This window comes from Zootoca vivipara, chromosome 11, assembly GCF_963506605.1.
Source record: "Zootoca vivipara chromosome 11, rZooViv1.1, whole genome shotgun sequence".
Lineage (NCBI taxonomy): Eukaryota > Metazoa > Chordata > Lepidosauria > Squamata > Lacertidae > Zootoca > Zootoca vivipara.
In genome coordinates this window covers 26,718,614-26,735,871 of record NC_083286.1, presented here as the reverse complement: position 1 = coordinate 26,735,871, position 17,258 = coordinate 26,718,614, and the positions used below count along the sequence as shown (strand labels likewise).

Here is a 17,258-nt window from a genome sequence, read left to right as displayed (position 1 = left end):
CGCCCCCTCTCCCCTTCGTGGAATGAAGAACGGAGTTTTAGCAGCATTTCCTCATTATAAAAAAAAGGTCAGGAACTTTTACTTTAACCTCAAAAATGGGATATTTCCTCTCTCTAAAAACAACTCTGACCTGAACACCAATATAACGGGGGTAGATCACCTCCAGTTTATAAATCCGCAAGTAGATCGCAGTCTCCTAGAAGTTGGGCTCTATACTTTGGCTGATTGCAAGCCTTTGCATCTTTAAAAAACAAAAACCATGCGCTTCTCAGTCTTAATTTTCCTTTAATTCATCCCCCTATACCCTCCTCCAACCATTGCCTCCTTCCATTCCTTACCCCCCTCCCTCTCTCCCCACTTCCCTCACTCCTGTGCGATCTCATTTAGTCATATACTTGCTTTTTCTGTTGTGTTGTCTATTTTATATTTAATATTATTACCCTTTATGATGTTATTTTTCCCCTTGCGATAATTATTTATTTTTTATCTTTAACTAACTTTCCTTTCCATATTTTTCCATATATAACTCAACACTTTCCCATTCCTTCTTAACTCTTTGGATAGAGTGCCCCCCCATTATTGTTGTTAATTTTACAATTCCTGGATTTTTTATGGAACCGAACAGCTCGGGTGCTTCAGAATGTGCCTTCTGTTGCTACAGGGCTATGGGGCTTCACTATTTGACCCCCCCCCCCAGGTTGGGATTTTTAAAGTAGTTCTGTGGGTCCCAGGGCACAGAATCACCCCCGATCCTTTCCTTTGTCTAAACAGACCTATTCCCCCCTGACTTTGGAAGGCTGTGCTTCAAGGGTGATACCAGGGGTTTTTTAAGACCTGCGCCTCTTAAGGATTGTTACAGTCCATAACTTCCATTGCTTTCTACAGGGTTGGGGGTTTAAAGCACTGCCACCCCCACCCCACCCTGCAGGCGCTCGGAACTGGCAGCGCCAACAACGCGCCCAGCAATGTGCAGAAGAGAGCACCGAGCATCCTGAGCCAGTGGGTCCCAGTTGTACCAGCACTTTTTTTTTTAAAAAAAGACACCCCCTGAAAATAAGCCACTGTGTGTTTTTTTGAGGGAAAAAAGTTATAAGACGGTGTCTTAAAAAAGGGGAAACACGGTACTGACTAAAGGAGAAGTGCAAAGGGGTTTCATCCCCGATAAGCAGTGGCGAAATCCTCCTGCCTTGGCTGCTATATCCTATTCTGTGCTTGGAACAGGGCACATAGCCAGTGTAGGATTCCTGCCCTCCCACCCGTCGGACGACTTCAAATTAGCCCCTTGTTTAAGGACCTACTGAGATAAGCTATGGTTCATATCATGTTAGCTAATGCTTTGATGTGACTTATTCTTTTTAGGCTGTTCTTATAAAGGTTTGCACTTTCTCTCTGTAGCCTGCCAACAGATGTTATGAAGATCATATTCACAGCCGGAGCAAAAACCGAAAGTGGCTGGAACTATCTTTTAAGCATGTATGCGTATTTGGTGTCTGAACCAGAAAAGCTCAAAATCCTTGAAGCATTGGCCAGTGCAGATGATGTTAAAAAACTGATATGGTATGAAACAGAAGATATTACACATATAATCATCAAGAAAATCCTAAGAGCAATTTCTATATGTCACTGTAAAAGGAAGTCTAAAAAACATGTGCAGCATTTAACACACCTTCCCTTCTTTGACCTTTTGTACTGACGAGAGAGATTTCATTCATTGACTTTAATGTCAGGGCAAGTTTTGACTTGGCAGCATCTGTATGTGGGGGAGGGGGGGCGCTTTCTCTCCTTGCTTTATGGACATGTGTTATACATTGCTTCAAAACTTGGGGCTACAAGTAATAATAATAATAATAATAATAATAATAATAATAATAATAATAATAATAATTTGTTATTTATACCCCGCCCATCTGGCCGGGTTCCCCCAGCCACTCTGGGCGGCTTCCAACAAAACACTAAAATACAGAAATCCATCAAACATTAAAAGCTTCCCTAAACAGGGCTGCCTTGAGATGCCTTCTAAAGGTCTGGTAATTGTTGTTCTCTTTGACCTCTAGTGGGAGGGCATTCCACAGGGTGGGTGCCACTACCGAGAAGGCCCTCTGCCTGGTTCCCTTTAACTTGGCCTCTCGTATCGAGGGAACCGCCAGAAGGCCCTCGGAGCTGGACCTCAGTGTCCGGGCAGAACGATGGGGGTGGAGACGCTCCTTCAGGTATACTGGACCGAGGCCATTTAGGGTTACCTTTTATTGTGCTGTCCTCCCTTGAAATATATATAGGTATACTTGTAGGCACAAATTTCTAGAATAAAGGGTTTAAGGGAATCATAGAATTGTAGAGTCGGAAGGGACCGCCAGGGTCATCTAGTCCAACCCCCTGCAATGCAGGAATGTTTTATCCAACATGAGACTTGAACTCATGACCCTTCCAGGAAGTTTTTCAGTTTGCGGTTCGAAAAACATGCTTCTGATTTTCAGTTGCAAGGTTACTAAGGTGTCTCCCCCCCCCCGAAGTTTCTGTATTTCACTTTTTGTCCAATGAGCATAGAAAAGTTTCCACCAGTTCCAGCAGTAAGCAGCCTGATAAAAAAAACTACACATTTTATAGGACATCCCAGATAAAGGGTGGTTCAGGTTTCTTCCTTTGCTTAATGAATGGACAGGTAGTATTTGCATATACAAACGTAGACATTTTTAGTTGTGAGATGGCCCTCATTGGCCCTGCCCCCTTACAGTATCTGTTATAAATTGTCTAGACCTCTAAAAAGAACGCAAATGTGCCTCTAACCTGACTCTATTTTCCTTCATAGGTTAATGCAAACAAGCCTGGAAGGAAACACCATCAGATCGCAGGATCTTCCAACTGTTATAACAACAGCCAGTCAGAATTTGCCTGGACACTTACTAGCATGGGATTTCGTTAAGGAGAACTGGGATCGGCTTATAAGGAAGTAAGGCTTTCCTTGAGTTCTTGTAATAAAATTCTGTCTTTATCCTTCCCTCTGCTACACACACACACAGACGTGTACATATAAAACAGGATTTTTACTGGCACTAAATAAGCATGCCGTTCAGGTCTTGCACTAGTGCCTTGGGTGCCCTTGTTGTTGCTGTTTAGAATAAACACCTACTGAATAAAGGATTTCAGCACTACAGCATGTGCTACGTGGAGACTTGCTGGGTTACTGAAGCTGCATGCAAATCACGGTAACTCGCCAAAAGCACATTTCACTGCTACTTGAGTCTTTTACTTCTTTTGAAGCACCTTAAAGCACCTCAAAAAGTCAACAAATTTATTGCGGCATAGGCTTTCCTGAACTACATTCCCATTTCATCATACCCATGAAGTTCCAGGCACATGCACAAATGGTTGGGGGTGGATCAGAAGGAGAAGAAATGCTTAAAAGTGCAAGTGTTGCTGAATTGTGGCTATTTAACATTCTTTGTGCCAGCTTATTTCCTTCAGTGTCCCCGGTATAATTAACCTGTTGTCTTTTGATCTATAAAAAGAGATGTTCTCAGTGTGTGCTCTCTGGCTTTGTTCCTTGTCCTCTGAAGTTGTGAAAAATATTGAACTTACCTGACCAGAACCTTATTTTAGTTGAATACTGAACCACTTTTAGTTTTGGGGTTCACCTGAGCAGGATTCTGCCTGAGCCACCCCAATTGTTGCAGGGATTTCAAAGGCAATCAGGGTTGATTTGGATGTTTTAAAACCTGTGCAAGGGTGCCTTTCACGAAAACCATTGCAGCTATCCTTTGGCAATGTGATAGGACTAGTACCTTCAAAAGAACTGCCATGCCTGCAGACTTCAACCCATTCTGCCAAAAAAAGAAAGTTGTAGACCATTCATTTTGTAAAAAAAAGCATCGATAAAACACCTGTAGGTCCACAATTAAGTAGGCTTCATCTACTTAGGAGGGGCTACTGTGACTACAAATTTCATCTCATTATTTCTAAAGGAAAAAAGTTGTAGCCTTAAAAAAAAGCCCCCAAATGGAAGAAGGTGTCCGTCCCCCCAAATTTGGTATCAGATTTGGATCCTGAGATTAATCAGAGAGCCTTCAAAGTGCTTTGGACCAAACCAGACTCTTTTCTGGAGCATGGAATCAAGGTCCAAACGGTGTCTAGCATAGTCAGTGCACACCATTACTTACTTTGTATGTCTGGTAGTTTAGCGACCAGGGATAGCAGATTTCTTTAAATGCTGATCACTTTTAAGAATGTTGAATACTGTAATTCACCATAAGCTTCCAAAATACAGTAGGTAAGGCATGAATTGAGTTAAACATGCTTTGAATAAACGTTTGGTTCATTCTCCTAAACTTCAGGTTTCACCGTGGATCATACACCATCCAAAGTATTGTGATTGCGACAACTTGTCAGTTCTCAACACAAGAACATCTGCTTGAGGTTTGTTTGAATAAAGTATTCCGAAGAGTGTTAGGGGAAAAAATTATTATAATATAGAAGCTGGAACATTGCATATTGCTCTGTTACTGCTGGCTTTTAGTATAGCTGTGTATTCTTGGTACACAGCAATGTGGAAGGTGACATTTGAAGTTGGAGAAACTACTGCTGGTGAGTTAACTGCCTTTAATCACACAAGTAAAATAATGAGTTAATTAAGCTTTAATTATTACTATTTTTGAAAAGACTCATAAGGTTGGAAGGGACCTCAAAAGTCATCTGATCCAGCCTCCCGCTAATATAGGAAATTTGTTCCTCCATCCCTGTTGGATGGCTATCCCAGCCGCTCAGAAGCATCAAATGTAATAGAGTCTACCACCTTCTGAGGCAGCCTCTTCTGCAGTCCGTCAGGAAGTTATTCCAAATGTTTACGAAAAAGGGGGATTTCAATAAGTAGTCTGGGTTTTTAATATTTACTTAGTATACATTGGTGTAACTAGGACTCAAACTAGAATAGGCAGATTGTCCAAGTCTTAAGTGAAGGCTCCTCCTCACCACCAACCCCCCCTGTTGGGCCACTTGGAAGCACAGGGGTAAAGTTAGTTTTTTTTTATTGTCCTTACATATCCCTGTTTATGTGCGTTGCTTCTGCAGGTTAAAACATTCTTCGAATCCAAGTCGGAGGAAACTGCTCAGCTACGGTTTGTCCGAGAGGCCATTGAGAGAATTCAGCTGAATATCCAGTGGATGGAGAAGAACTTGGAGACACTGGAGAAATTGCTATAGTGATCACACCCACCAGAGTGTGTTAGCCACTTAGAATGTGGCAGTTCTTGCTCTTTTGTGCAAAAAGGGGCGTGTGCGAAAAGGGACAGTGCAACTTGCTTTGCTCTGCGAGGGTTAGAGTTAGCTCAGGGTACATCTCTTAAGTTGGCACTCTTTGGAGTGCTTGTAGATGAGACAGAGAGTTGCTAATCTAAGGGAATGTTCGTTCATTGACCAAACATTCATGCAAAACAAAGACAGTAACTTGTCATGGAGCCTCCCTTCCATCATAGGAAAATCCAGTTCTACTTTCTACATGTTGGATGAAAGTTGAATAACAACAAAAGAGAGCAGCTAAACGAGAACTCTCCTGTGATCTGCTTTCTCCCTCTGCACAGGGTGCTGTTTAATCAGACTTCCTCAATGTCTGTAGCTTCTTGAATGGTAAATACTGTACCTGCTCTGAAGCACGTTTTTTAAAAACCCGATTATAAGCAGCTGCTAAAACACACAATATGGAAGTGAAAAAACTAAAGTGAAAATGTTGGATTTTGGGAAGCTCTGGGTTTCGTTTTATCAAAGTAATTTCTAGACAATATGCAAATATCAGAAATAATAGAATTATTGGTAGAGAGCTCTTATTTTTGTCTGCAACATGGCTGGGGGCTACCAGTGCCACGTAGTGAACAGCTTTTTTTGCAAATAGCTTTGTGAGGGGAGTTTTCAGTGTGCAATTGATCAGAGTAAAACCCCAAAGATTTTGACTCCTATCTCATTAGGGTACATATAAAAAACCCCAGTTTCCATTGGTGTTTTGCTGACAATATAGAACAGAGTGTACTGGTCGTTCTGGTTGATTTAATATTTTTTTAAAACACTGATTTGACTTAATCTACTTCTCCCAGAGGATCCTCATTAATACATGTTGTGGAACCTTGTTAATCTCCAATATTTAAGTGCTATAGCACTCCACTTTTCTTCGTTATATTAGCCCAATACAGTAAAGCTCACTTCATTTCCTCGTAAGTTGTCCCGTGATTTAGAAACAGCTGATAATATAACTTTGAAACAAATGAGCCAAACTAAGGGAAATGAAGCAGCTTTGGGCTGCTATGAAGAAAGTCGTGATAATTTGTTCAAGAGAAGCATTCAGAACTTACCACGCCATAGTTTTATTTCACAGCACTTTCAGTGCTTATCCCCTCTGCGTTAATTTCACAATAAACACAGTAAAAAAGTGGCTTTTTCAAATAGGTTGAAATTTGCAATGAGATGAGAAAAATAATTGTATATATCAATTAAGGCAATAAAGATTTAATGCTTCTGGTTCTCTAATAGACTGAAGTAGAAATTCATCAATTTCTGCTTCGCTTTCTAAAATAGCCTCAAAACTTCTCATCTTTACCATGCATTCATTCTTTGATTGGGAGGAGATAATGATTGTCATGAACTATGGTTGTTGGTCAGTGCTTGAATGGCTATGCTTTCTCCCCTCTTTCTGGCCCGTTGTCTACTCCTGCAACTTCACCCCTTTCAAAAAACCCAACAACTTCATATAATAGTACTGATGGTCAAGATTTTTTTTGCTTCCCTTTTTATTTAAGGGCAGGGAGTCCCTTGAGGCTGTCCTCTATTTATATATAGATGCGCTTGCTACTGGAAATGTGAATTGTACTTGAAAATATAGTGCACCTGCCTCCTAGAATTAAGACTGTATTGTTTAAATTAAAGCGCTGTTGGATTAAGAGTATTTTTCAATTATTTATTTTTTAAATAATGGATTTTGGAATGTGTGACATTTTCTGTTTAAACAATATTAATCAAATCAAACCTAGGATTCAGTCTGTAGGTGAAGCTATAAAACCTCGTCACTCTTCCAGAAAATACTAGTGAGATCAAGCTTTAATGCCAACTGCTGGGTACCATAATTCTTCACTGCAAACTGGAGGGATTAGAATCTTCCCCGCATTTTATTTTTTATTTTTTTGTAAATTCAAGCTGTAAGTGGCAGCTCACAGGTATTGTATCTTGTTTTAACCTAATCTTAACCTGTTTTGTGGTATCTCTTTCAGGAGAAAAATGCACTGTAGTAATAGAATATATATTTTCACCAGTTGAATTATATGTGGAATTAAAGAGTTTTCTACTGTGTTTAAGAGAAATCTAGGGCTGATGTCTAGTTTGAGTGTATTCCTTTAAAGTAAATTTTCTGTTCTGTTAAAGTAATTGACTTCGAATTGTGCTTGAGATTTGTTTTTTTAAAGATTGTTTTTCTAAAAGCAATCACCTTGGTGTAGAAATATAGTTTAGAAATTTGAAAGCTGTGTGCCCCCCCCCCCGCTTGTTAATCCAATACTGAATTTTAATTTTAAGCTTTTCTTTGAGGATCTTGTATGAAAAGAATCTGAATGGTATCGATCTTGGTTGTGCTTTTAAATCAAATTGTAATGATTCATGTGCCTTAGAGTATATTGTAATGATTGCACAAGGAATATGTTAATGATATATAAAAGGATGTCTGTTTATTTAAAAACCCTCCATTCACAATATTTTACAGCTATAGAAATGTGTCATTATATGCATACTCGGTGATAGGAAAACTGCATTCAGAAGTACTTTTTGGTTCTTTTGAGACTGGGAGTCAAGGAACATAATTCACATTTCTGTGGTGCGCCACAGAGCTTTTACACCATGCAGTGAATTGCCTGTTCTCTTCAGTGTTGGGAAATGTGTTGTGCACATGACACTGGAAACATAGAAGTATGCTTTTTTGCTATGTATGCATCCAAGCCATGGATTTGGGGGATTGTAGCAAAACAGGCTTCCATCCAAATTGTCTGGCTTAGCCAATTTATAGGTAGCACCTCCATCTGTTTTGTCGTCACACAATTTCAGCACAACTTCAGTGTTCCATAGTTAGACTTATTGCCCCCCCACCCCCGGTAAACATTATCCAGCTATTTAAAGATAAATACACGCATAGAAACATGTATCTACCATGTATGTACCACACACCTAATGTTCACAAATAGTTTTCTTCTGTACATCTTCTTTAAATGAAAACCAGGTGCCCATTGTTCCAGTCATGTTCACCCATTTAGTGTGATTTCTTATAAACATACAGCTATATTCACCCAGGTTCCTCTTTCAGATTTTGGGAGTTGAGGTTAGCAGAGCATGCAATGTTGTGAAAGGGCTTCCAACCACAGTCCTCCTCAGCCCTCCATGAGTTTAATGAAAGCAGGATGGGAGTTGTGTGTGGAAAAGCTTAAGACTAAATTACTTAGATTACCAACTGGTGACAGCCATTTATCAGCTTTTTTTGTGTGGTGAGGTGAATGGTACAAAAAAGTCCCCTCTCTCCTACTACCTTCGGATTGCGGCTTCCACATGTCACCAGGCTCAAACATTAAGATTTTATCGTGCAGAATTGTACCCTCAGAAACAAAGGGGAAATGTGTGGTGCTTATAAACAAGTTTTGATGTAATATCTAAAAAAACATTTTGTGTTTTGAGCTCCTGTGCAAACTTCAGGTAATTCTGGAAAATGCTGCATGAATATCCGTTCACACTTAAAGCTTCTGAATGGGTGGAGAACTTTGGAGGGGAAAGATGAAGCTAGCATTGTGCTGCATTCTTCAGAATTCCCTGAAGCGGTCACAGTAGCTTGAAACACACCAAATGTTCATAGAGAAATCTACATTAAAGTTGTTTATAAATGCCTTTGAAACCCCCCCCCCCCCCCGTCTGTGTGTCTTTATCGTTAGATACAATTCAGGAAAGGAGAGAGAGACACAGAATATAGGATATCCGAAATCTCTAGCTAAAGCAGTGGTACATAGTCTCTCAGAAGCATCAAGCTGCTTATATTTGCAGAATCAGCTTGGCTGAAGTTAATCTCACAAAGCTGCTGCATATACCTGCATTTTAACTGTAAAATCTGGATCCTTCTAGCTATGTGAGTGAGGGGTGGGAATGTAGGGATGGATATAGCAGGTTTGTAATGGATCCTGTTGCTTTAAAAAGTTGCCCCCTCCATTACATCTTGCCATATGTGAAATCAGGCATGCATTTTGTAAGGATAATACTCCTAAGGAATGTGGCCTTAATTTTTCCTTACTAGCACCATGCTACAGGATGCTGACCTTTGAGCTGATTTTGTATTTATATTGCTATGTATCTTTCACCTGTTCTCCATTAGAACATTCCTCCTCCTGATAGATTGGCTTTCTTAAATCTCTTCTGGAAGATGTTATCTTTCATTGCACTCTGAAATTTAAAAGGTTGCCTCATTTAAGTGTATGCTTTGTATGCATTTCATGAACTGAAGCTCCAGTGAATTTTTAGATACATGTTCCTTAATTTCAGTTTCAAAGGCTTTGCTTAGATGCATAGAATTATCCCCCTTCCGCCCCCATGCACACACTTTTTTTAAACACGTGGGTAAACTCTGCTTTGCTATGATGCTCCTAAATGTTTACAATGTTTTCTCCTTTGTTTAATGAAATGTTTAAAGTTCTAGCCACCTTTTAAAAAATATTTTTTTGCCATATTAAGTTCTCAGGTTTTAGCCTTTAATAACTTAAACCTCCTAGAATTGCTGTGTTACTTAAACCTGCTGTTTTGTAGTAGAAATTCAGATCTTTACACATGACAACATCTCTTTGATCAAAAGCAATGGTCTGGCATCTTTTTTAAGTTAGTCATGGCACCATGTAGCAAATTACTGTAAAAATCTAAAATAGTTACCTTTTTAAAATTTGAATGAATGATGGAGTCTGAAGTCTTTTAATTTGCAAAGGCTTCAGAAAAAGAGAGAGTGGATTTGAGAGTAAATTTGCACCAGATCCGTAGTTATATTGATAACAAGAAGTTGGCTTTAATAATGGTAACATCAAAGTATTTCTGGAATATCAGCTGCAACAGGAATTTTTTTGAACCTTGCGTATCAAAAGAGTAAGAGCCAAGTTGTACAATATTACTTTGAGGAGACGGATTTTGGAAAATGGTGTGCATATGTACATGTATAAGCGTTATATGCAAATTTTTGGTTTTCCTTAATTTGTAAAGGAGAAATAAAGCCTATTTTCTTATATTTCAAATAAAAATGGTGTGCATATAATGAGCACTGATTGAAGGGCATGTGTATTACAAACACTGTTGGTTTTGTTTTATTTTTGGTGAAATGAAAATAAAATCTTTTAAATACAAAGATATGTGACTTTCTTCTAGCTTTATCCAGATTCCTCAGATGTATTTAACAGGATGTCAGCTGAGACTTTGGACTTCTTTCTACATCGTTCAACACATTCTAAATCAGGGATGTCTACCCTGTGTCCCTCCTAGGTATTGGACTCAAATTCTGTCTTCCCAGACCCATCACTTGGCTGGGACTGATGGGAGTTGGAGCAAAGTGATGTCTGGAGAACCACAAGTTATTCACCCATGCTCTACGTTATGCAATGTTTAATGGGATGAAATATTTCAATTGTTCAGGTGGCAAGGTCCCTCTAAGATGCAGGAGCTTTTTCTTGTTCTAGACTCCTAAGGCAAGGGCACAAGGAGTGTGGCATCTTGAGCTTTTCTGTGTTCTGGGTGTTGTAGATGCTAAGGACAACTATACAGTTAGCTGTATGCAGCAATACATCCTAGTCAAAAGGATTAACTGTTTCAACTGAGTGCTGTGTTGAAAACACTTTTTTAAAAAAAGCATTGAGAAATTTGCATTTGAAAGTTATTAAAGGGGAAGATAACATTTCTGTAACTTTCAGGGCACAGGAGTTTTAGTCTGCTTCCTTTCAAAGGTGCCCTATTTTATCTACAAATTGTATCACCAGTGTTCACACTGCAGCCTTCCTGGGGCCTGTATTTTCCGAAAACCCCATGACATCCTCACTGGGCTTTACTGCATGGGCAGAAGCCGGGGATGTTACCTGCTATGTACCTGGCCACTGTGGGTGAGTCTCCACCCCTAAAAATTTTTATCTTAAAGTGCTGAGAGATTTAAAAAAATAAAATAAAAATGACATTCAAAACAAAATCTGAGCATACTGATCTCGGGTGCTCCAAAGCTACTTCCCTCCCCAGCTTCTTCTAGTTTGATTAAAACCCAGGAGAGGGTAGCATGAAGTAACACTCTGTGGGGCTTTTTGAGATCAGGAAGTGTAGGCCTGAGGCTACAATGTGCAGAGAGAAAACACACCTTTTAATAGAAGAAAGATCCCCTGCCATCAATACCTGAGGGGATCGCCTCTGCCCCATATACCCCTTCCTGACCATTTAATTTCTAAAATAAGGCATTGTTAATGGATCTGTATACCTGACATCGTGGCGCTGTGGGTTAAACCACAGAGCCTAGGGCTTGCTGATCGGAAGGTTGGCAGTTCGAATCCCCACGACGGGGTGAGCTCCCGTTGCTCAGTCCCACCTCCTGCCAACCTAGCAGTTCGAAAGCACGTCAAAGTGCAAGTAGATAAATAGGTACCGCTCTGGCGGGAAGGTAGACGGCGTTTCCACGTGCTGCTCTGGTTCGCCAGAAGCGGCTTTGTCATGCTGGCCACTTGACCTGGAAGCTGTACGCCGGCTCCCTCGGCCAATAACGCAAGATGAGTGCCGCAACTCCAGAGTTGTCTGCGACTGGACCTAATGGTCAGGGGTGCCTTTACCTTTACCTTTATACCTGACACCAAGTAGAAACCCACCCTTTAAGGTTGTGCTTCCAGCTTTATGGAATTTTTGCTTTTAGATGGCTATTGAAACCTGGCATTTCAAAGAGAGCTTACGCCAACTATATTGTATGATTATATGGAACGTGTGTAATTAGGATGTTTTTTTAGATAGTTAATGGATATTTCATTTTTACTATACATGTTGTGTTATATTTCTGTTGCACACTTCAGAAACGTGTGTTAGGAAGCCGTACAATAAACGCTTAAAAACGGCACGCTACCCACAGCCAATCTGCAACAATATATTAGCTCAATCTCACACGCACCCACCCAAAATGTAAAATTCTAAAGCCCCCTGATAAAAGGGGCTGGAAAATAGGCCTCTTTTGCAGGTGGTGAAAACCTGAGAACCTGGAGGACAATTTTCTGCTTTGTTCTACTTCCTTTACTCAGGCACATTGTGTGTCATGGCAGCTTTAAGTCAGTCAGTAGAATCAAACTCTACTGTCAGTCAGTAGAATCAAACAAGTAGGGTAGATCCTGTGACCCTCCAGGTGCCATTGGGTGCCAGATTCCACAATCTCTGGCTAGCATGGCCAATGATCGTGGGTGGTGGGACTTTTAAGTTCAACAATGTCTGGAGAGCCACAGGTCCCGTCCCCCCCATGCTGATATAAAAAACTGATATACTGTAGACTGCCACTTTGAAATCAAGACTTGCAAAGGATGGTATTTTTATTTGCTTTCTTGGAAAAGGTCCTCCCCACCCCCCCACCCCTTTTCACACTTTCTTGCATATCCTTGCAAATCATGAAGACATTGGAATGAAGAGGAGTCAAACTCCTGTGTGGTCCTCATGTGAACCACGAAGGAACAAAAACCACATTTTATAGACTGTCCACCTACCAAGATGTGATAACTGACTCCTTTATTTATCTGCGTAGAACTTAAACCCACATACTTTTGAGGAGGAAAGTATAAATAAATAAAAGTGATCCTGCACTTCTATTTCTCTCTCTGAAGTGCTCCCACCTGGGGGTGATGTTAGCCAACCTCACTTCCACTCAGCCTTCCAAAAACAGTCTGTCTTCTGCATCATAGCATGGGGAACAGATGATGATGTGTTTAAAACTGGACGACTGATTGGAAAACTTAAAACATGAAATGCTAACGCTGCAGTTATGCTAGTAAATCAGAGATGTAAACAGATCTGCTTTCTGCACAGAGAACTGACTTCAGCTGTCTTACATCTCCAAACCTATTATTCTCTTTCCTGTATGTTTGTGGTTTTCAAATACGACTCAAATATCTGATTAGTGTGCCCTAGAGTTAAGCTACTTGGCTTTCTCAAGCTTGCACTATTATTCTTCCAGGGTTTCCCTTCTGAAGTTTGCACATGAGTATGCATTCCATAAAGCAAGGGGGATGTGGTGCTGTAGAGTGGTCTTCTTTTCAATCCATAATGTTATTGAACGTGACCAGGAGATCAGCTACAAATCGTTAACATCTGAATTTCAGCACTCATAAGCTAAAAACACAATTGTTCAGTAGCAGTGTTTTCTTCTGCGTTACGCCAACATAGCTTGACAGTGGCACAACTTATATTCTGAACCTTCTTAATCATTTTTCTTTTCACTCAAGAATGAGCACTGAATGAAGCCAGCATCTTGCCCTAAGGGCTTGCCGCTCTTGTTGTGGTTGCCAGTTGAGGCCTCTGTAAAACCCTTGATATAGAAATGGCTGCCATTTGTGTGTCTGCCCCATGAGGCCAGTGGCCAGCATGACTAAACCGCTTCTGGTGCAACGGAACACCTTGACGGAAACCAGAGCGCACAGAAGCGCTGTGTACCTTCCCGCCGCAGCAGTACCTATATATTTACTTGCACTGGCGAGCTTTCAAACTGCTAGGTTGGCAGGAGCTGGGACAGAGCAACGGGAGCTCACCCCGTTGTGGGGATTCGAACCACCGACCTGATTGGCAAGCACCACCTGCGTCCCTGAGGTGTGTAAGAGTATGCATGGTGTAGGGAAAATAGAAGTTTTGCTCTCATTCTTATGCTAGAAGCTGGGGCTGTCCCATTAAGCTGAACGTTGGCAGGTTAAGGATGTATTTCGCTTCCACAAGATGTAGTGATCAACAATTGGGATGGCTTTAAAAGGCTGGGCGCATTCAGGCAGGATAAGGATATCAATGGCTATGGTTTCCTGCCATCACTGGAGGCACTATGCCTCTGCATACCAGTGTGGAGTGTGTGTGGCCTGCTTGTGGGCTTCCCAAAGGTATCTGGCTGGCCACTGTGAGAGGAGGATTCTGGTAGTGGGAGTTTTGACATGCTCTTCTTAAGTTCTTACATCTTCTCATCAATTGATGATTTATACCACACTTTATACTGCATTTCCCTGTCACTTTCTGAACAGCAAAAATATCTTTTTAAAGCAGACTACTTGGGCCAGAACACTTGAAACTGCCTTAATTCTACAAACCAACATTTCCAGTATACGACAGAGTCCTCCCCACAAAATTCTGACATTCTGGAGGCAACCATAGTCCTAAACATTGGGAAAGCTGCTTTAACCTGACCGTTAATGGCAGTAGGGTGCAAATAATTTTGTCTGTAACTAAAATACTGTAAAGAAGTGCAGCCCTCCTTCATGATCATAACATGGGGAAATGTGCCCCAGTTCTGGATAATCTGTGTAGCCTGGGCCCAGTACATATTTAGCAAGTTTGCAGAAGATTAAATTGTGTATGCTTTTTAAATGCTGCATAAAATTATGGGGCTAGCCTAAATAATTTCCCCTTTGTCTATATGTGCTGCAGGAAGTCTGAGATTCTGTTATATGATCGTACATCTTTTGCTTGACTGCCATTAAAGGGAATGCTCTTTTTCTCTGTGTGTGCTGATATTATCTTTCATTGCACTCTGAAATATAAAACAACGTTGCTTCATCTAACCATACACTTTTGTATGCATTTATGTATCCGGATGTATATGTTAACTCTTGGAGTTTCTGTATCATGTTTCACATAGTTATATCATTCCACCACATGGTAAACGTTACTGTTATGCATTTAGCTATATTGTGTATTTTTAGGCTTTTAATTTTTATTTTATTTTATTTTTAAAAAAAACATTGGGCAAATTTTTAAACATTGCAGCATTTTTCTTTTATTTAGATGCTGCCGAATTTTGGAAAGAACATTTTGTTTGTGTCACTTTATAGCAATAAAATGGTAGTTAATTTGCCCAAAATATAATCTAGTTATAACCATTTACAATGCCAATGAAACTTCTGGATGTAGTTGAAATGGAATCACCTACAATTAGAGTCTCAAGTGCAACATCCAGCAAGTTCCTTAAATGTTGGTACCGCAAAAAAAAAAAGGATGGAAGAAAAAATGTTTTGTTATAATTGGCTTAAGACAGGAGTGACCAACCTTTGGCCTTCCAGATGTTCCCTAGCACAATTCAAAGTGTTGGTTGCTGACCTTTAAAGCCCTAAACAGCCTTGACCATGTATACCTGAAGGAGTGTCTCCACCCCATCGTTCAGCCCAGACACTGAGGTCCAGCTCCAAGGGCCTTCTGGCGGTTCCCTCCCTGCGAGAAGTGAAGTTACAGGGAACCTGACAGAGGGCTTTCTCGGTAGTGGCACCCACCCTCCCATCAGATGTCAAGGAAATAAACAACTATCTGACTTTTAGAAGACATCTGAAGGCAGCCCTGCTTAGGAAAGTTTTTAATGTTTGGTGTTTTATCGTGTTTTCAATATTCTGTTGGGAGTCGCCCAGAGTGGCTGGGGAAACCCGGGTATAATTAATTAATTGATTAATTAATTGAACCTCTCTATAGATCAGTTGTTTATAGTGTGGTGGTGATAACGCCAAGGTTGCAGAGGTTTGATCCCCGTATGGGACAGCTGTGTATTCCTGTATTGCAGGGGGGTGGACTGGATCATCCCGAGGTCCCTTCCAACTCTACAATTTTATGATTCTATGAAATGCTGTGCCAGAAGTGGATTTAGGGGAGAGTGGCCGGTTCACTTGCACTGGGTGCCAAGCCAAGAGGGTGCTGCAGCAGGCGCTGCAGAGGGTGCCACAACAACGATTTAGAACATAAGGTGAAAGGCAGGTGGCACCAAATTTTTGTGCCACACAGAGTGCCACTGAAATTTGAAAGCTCGAAGTCCGCCACTGGCTGTGCAGTCATCTTTAGGATGTAATTTCCATTTTGAGTCTGGGGGAGGGGCCGTTCCTGCATCACAGCAAAAGGCTCCAAGAGAATCCACATTCCCCCTGCTTCTAATACCTGGCTGAAAATTTGTTTCAGTTTTGTTTGTTCTATTTATTTATTGCCTTCTATAGAAAAAAAAAGTTTTAAAGCAACTTACAAGAAATTAGTAAAGCAATATATGTACTGTAAAAAAAACCCAAAAGTAATAAAATGGTAGGTACAGTGGTACCTCGGTTTATGAACACAATTGGTTCCGGAAGTCTGTTCATAAACTGAAGCGTTCATAAACTGAAGCGAACTTTCCCATTGAAAGTAATGGAAAATGAATTAATCCGTTCCAGATGGGTCCGCGGCGTTCATAAACCGAAAATTCATAAACCGAGGTGTTCATAAACCGAGGTTCCACTGTAGTACTAAAAACATCCATTCACCAGGAACTGACAAGGAAAACAATTGCCGCCACCCAAAATGTGGTATTAAAAGAACAGGCCAAATATCAAACTATGTCAAGATCTAAATGGCTGAACAAACAAGAACACCTCTGCCTGACATTTAAAAGCTGGTAACATTGATTCTAGACAAATAACTTAAATATTGATGGCCCCCTCCCTCTGCCCCCCCTCTCTCTGTGTGTGTTACACATCATAATTGCCTCCATTGTGATTTTGGCAGAGAGCAAGTATACAACAGTGCTGGGCCAGAAAAGCTATCCTAAGGAGAAGATTTCAAGCAGAGCTTGTCACATGGAATGGGTAAGTGTCTATACACTAAGCTATAGTCTTAACCCCACTTGCTTGGGAGTAAACGCCAATGAATTCAATGCTGTGAAGGTTGGGTAAGACTAAACAATGTAAAAATGGAGAAGTCTAGATTGCCCAAACAAAAAAAGGTGTTTTTCATGTTTATGAATAAGAAAACGACGAAAGAGAACTTTCTGCTACACTCACACATAACACTAAGCTACACTCAACACAAACCAGGGCTTTACAATCAAGAACAATCTATGGCTCGCAAGTGTAGTTAAGATGCTGGGCTGGGTTTCGGGGCCCAAATTAAACCACAGTCTATAAACCAGGTGGTGGGGGAAATCAAATATTTGCCAAGAAAGTGTTGTCCAGGTGACCAACAGCACTAGCTTTGCAAAGCGGCAGGAACTCCCATAACAAAAGAAAGAAAGAAAAGGT

General features: G+C 40.7%; 1 protein-coding gene across 2 annotated transcripts in view; it reads left to right on the top strand.

Annotated features, from left to right (window-relative positions):
• LOC118076743 (leucyl-cystinyl aminopeptidase) overlaps window positions 1-10,314 on the top strand; it is a 44,254-nt gene extending 33,940 nt beyond the window's left edge. For both annotated transcript variants that reach the window (XM_035099701.2, XM_035099702.2), the window contains exons 15-18: window positions 1,396-1,557; window positions 2,807-2,947; window positions 4,329-4,410; window positions 5,062-10,314. In XM_035099701.2, the coding sequence (XP_034955592.2) occupies window positions 1,396-1,557; window positions 2,807-2,947; window positions 4,329-4,410; window positions 5,062-5,193 (517 nt within the window). In that variant the 3' untranslated portion in view covers window positions 5,194-10,314. The remainder of the gene's footprint in view (window positions 1-1,395; window positions 1,558-2,806; window positions 2,948-4,328; window positions 4,411-5,061) is intronic.
• Window positions 10,315-17,258: the final 6,944 nt, after the last annotated feature.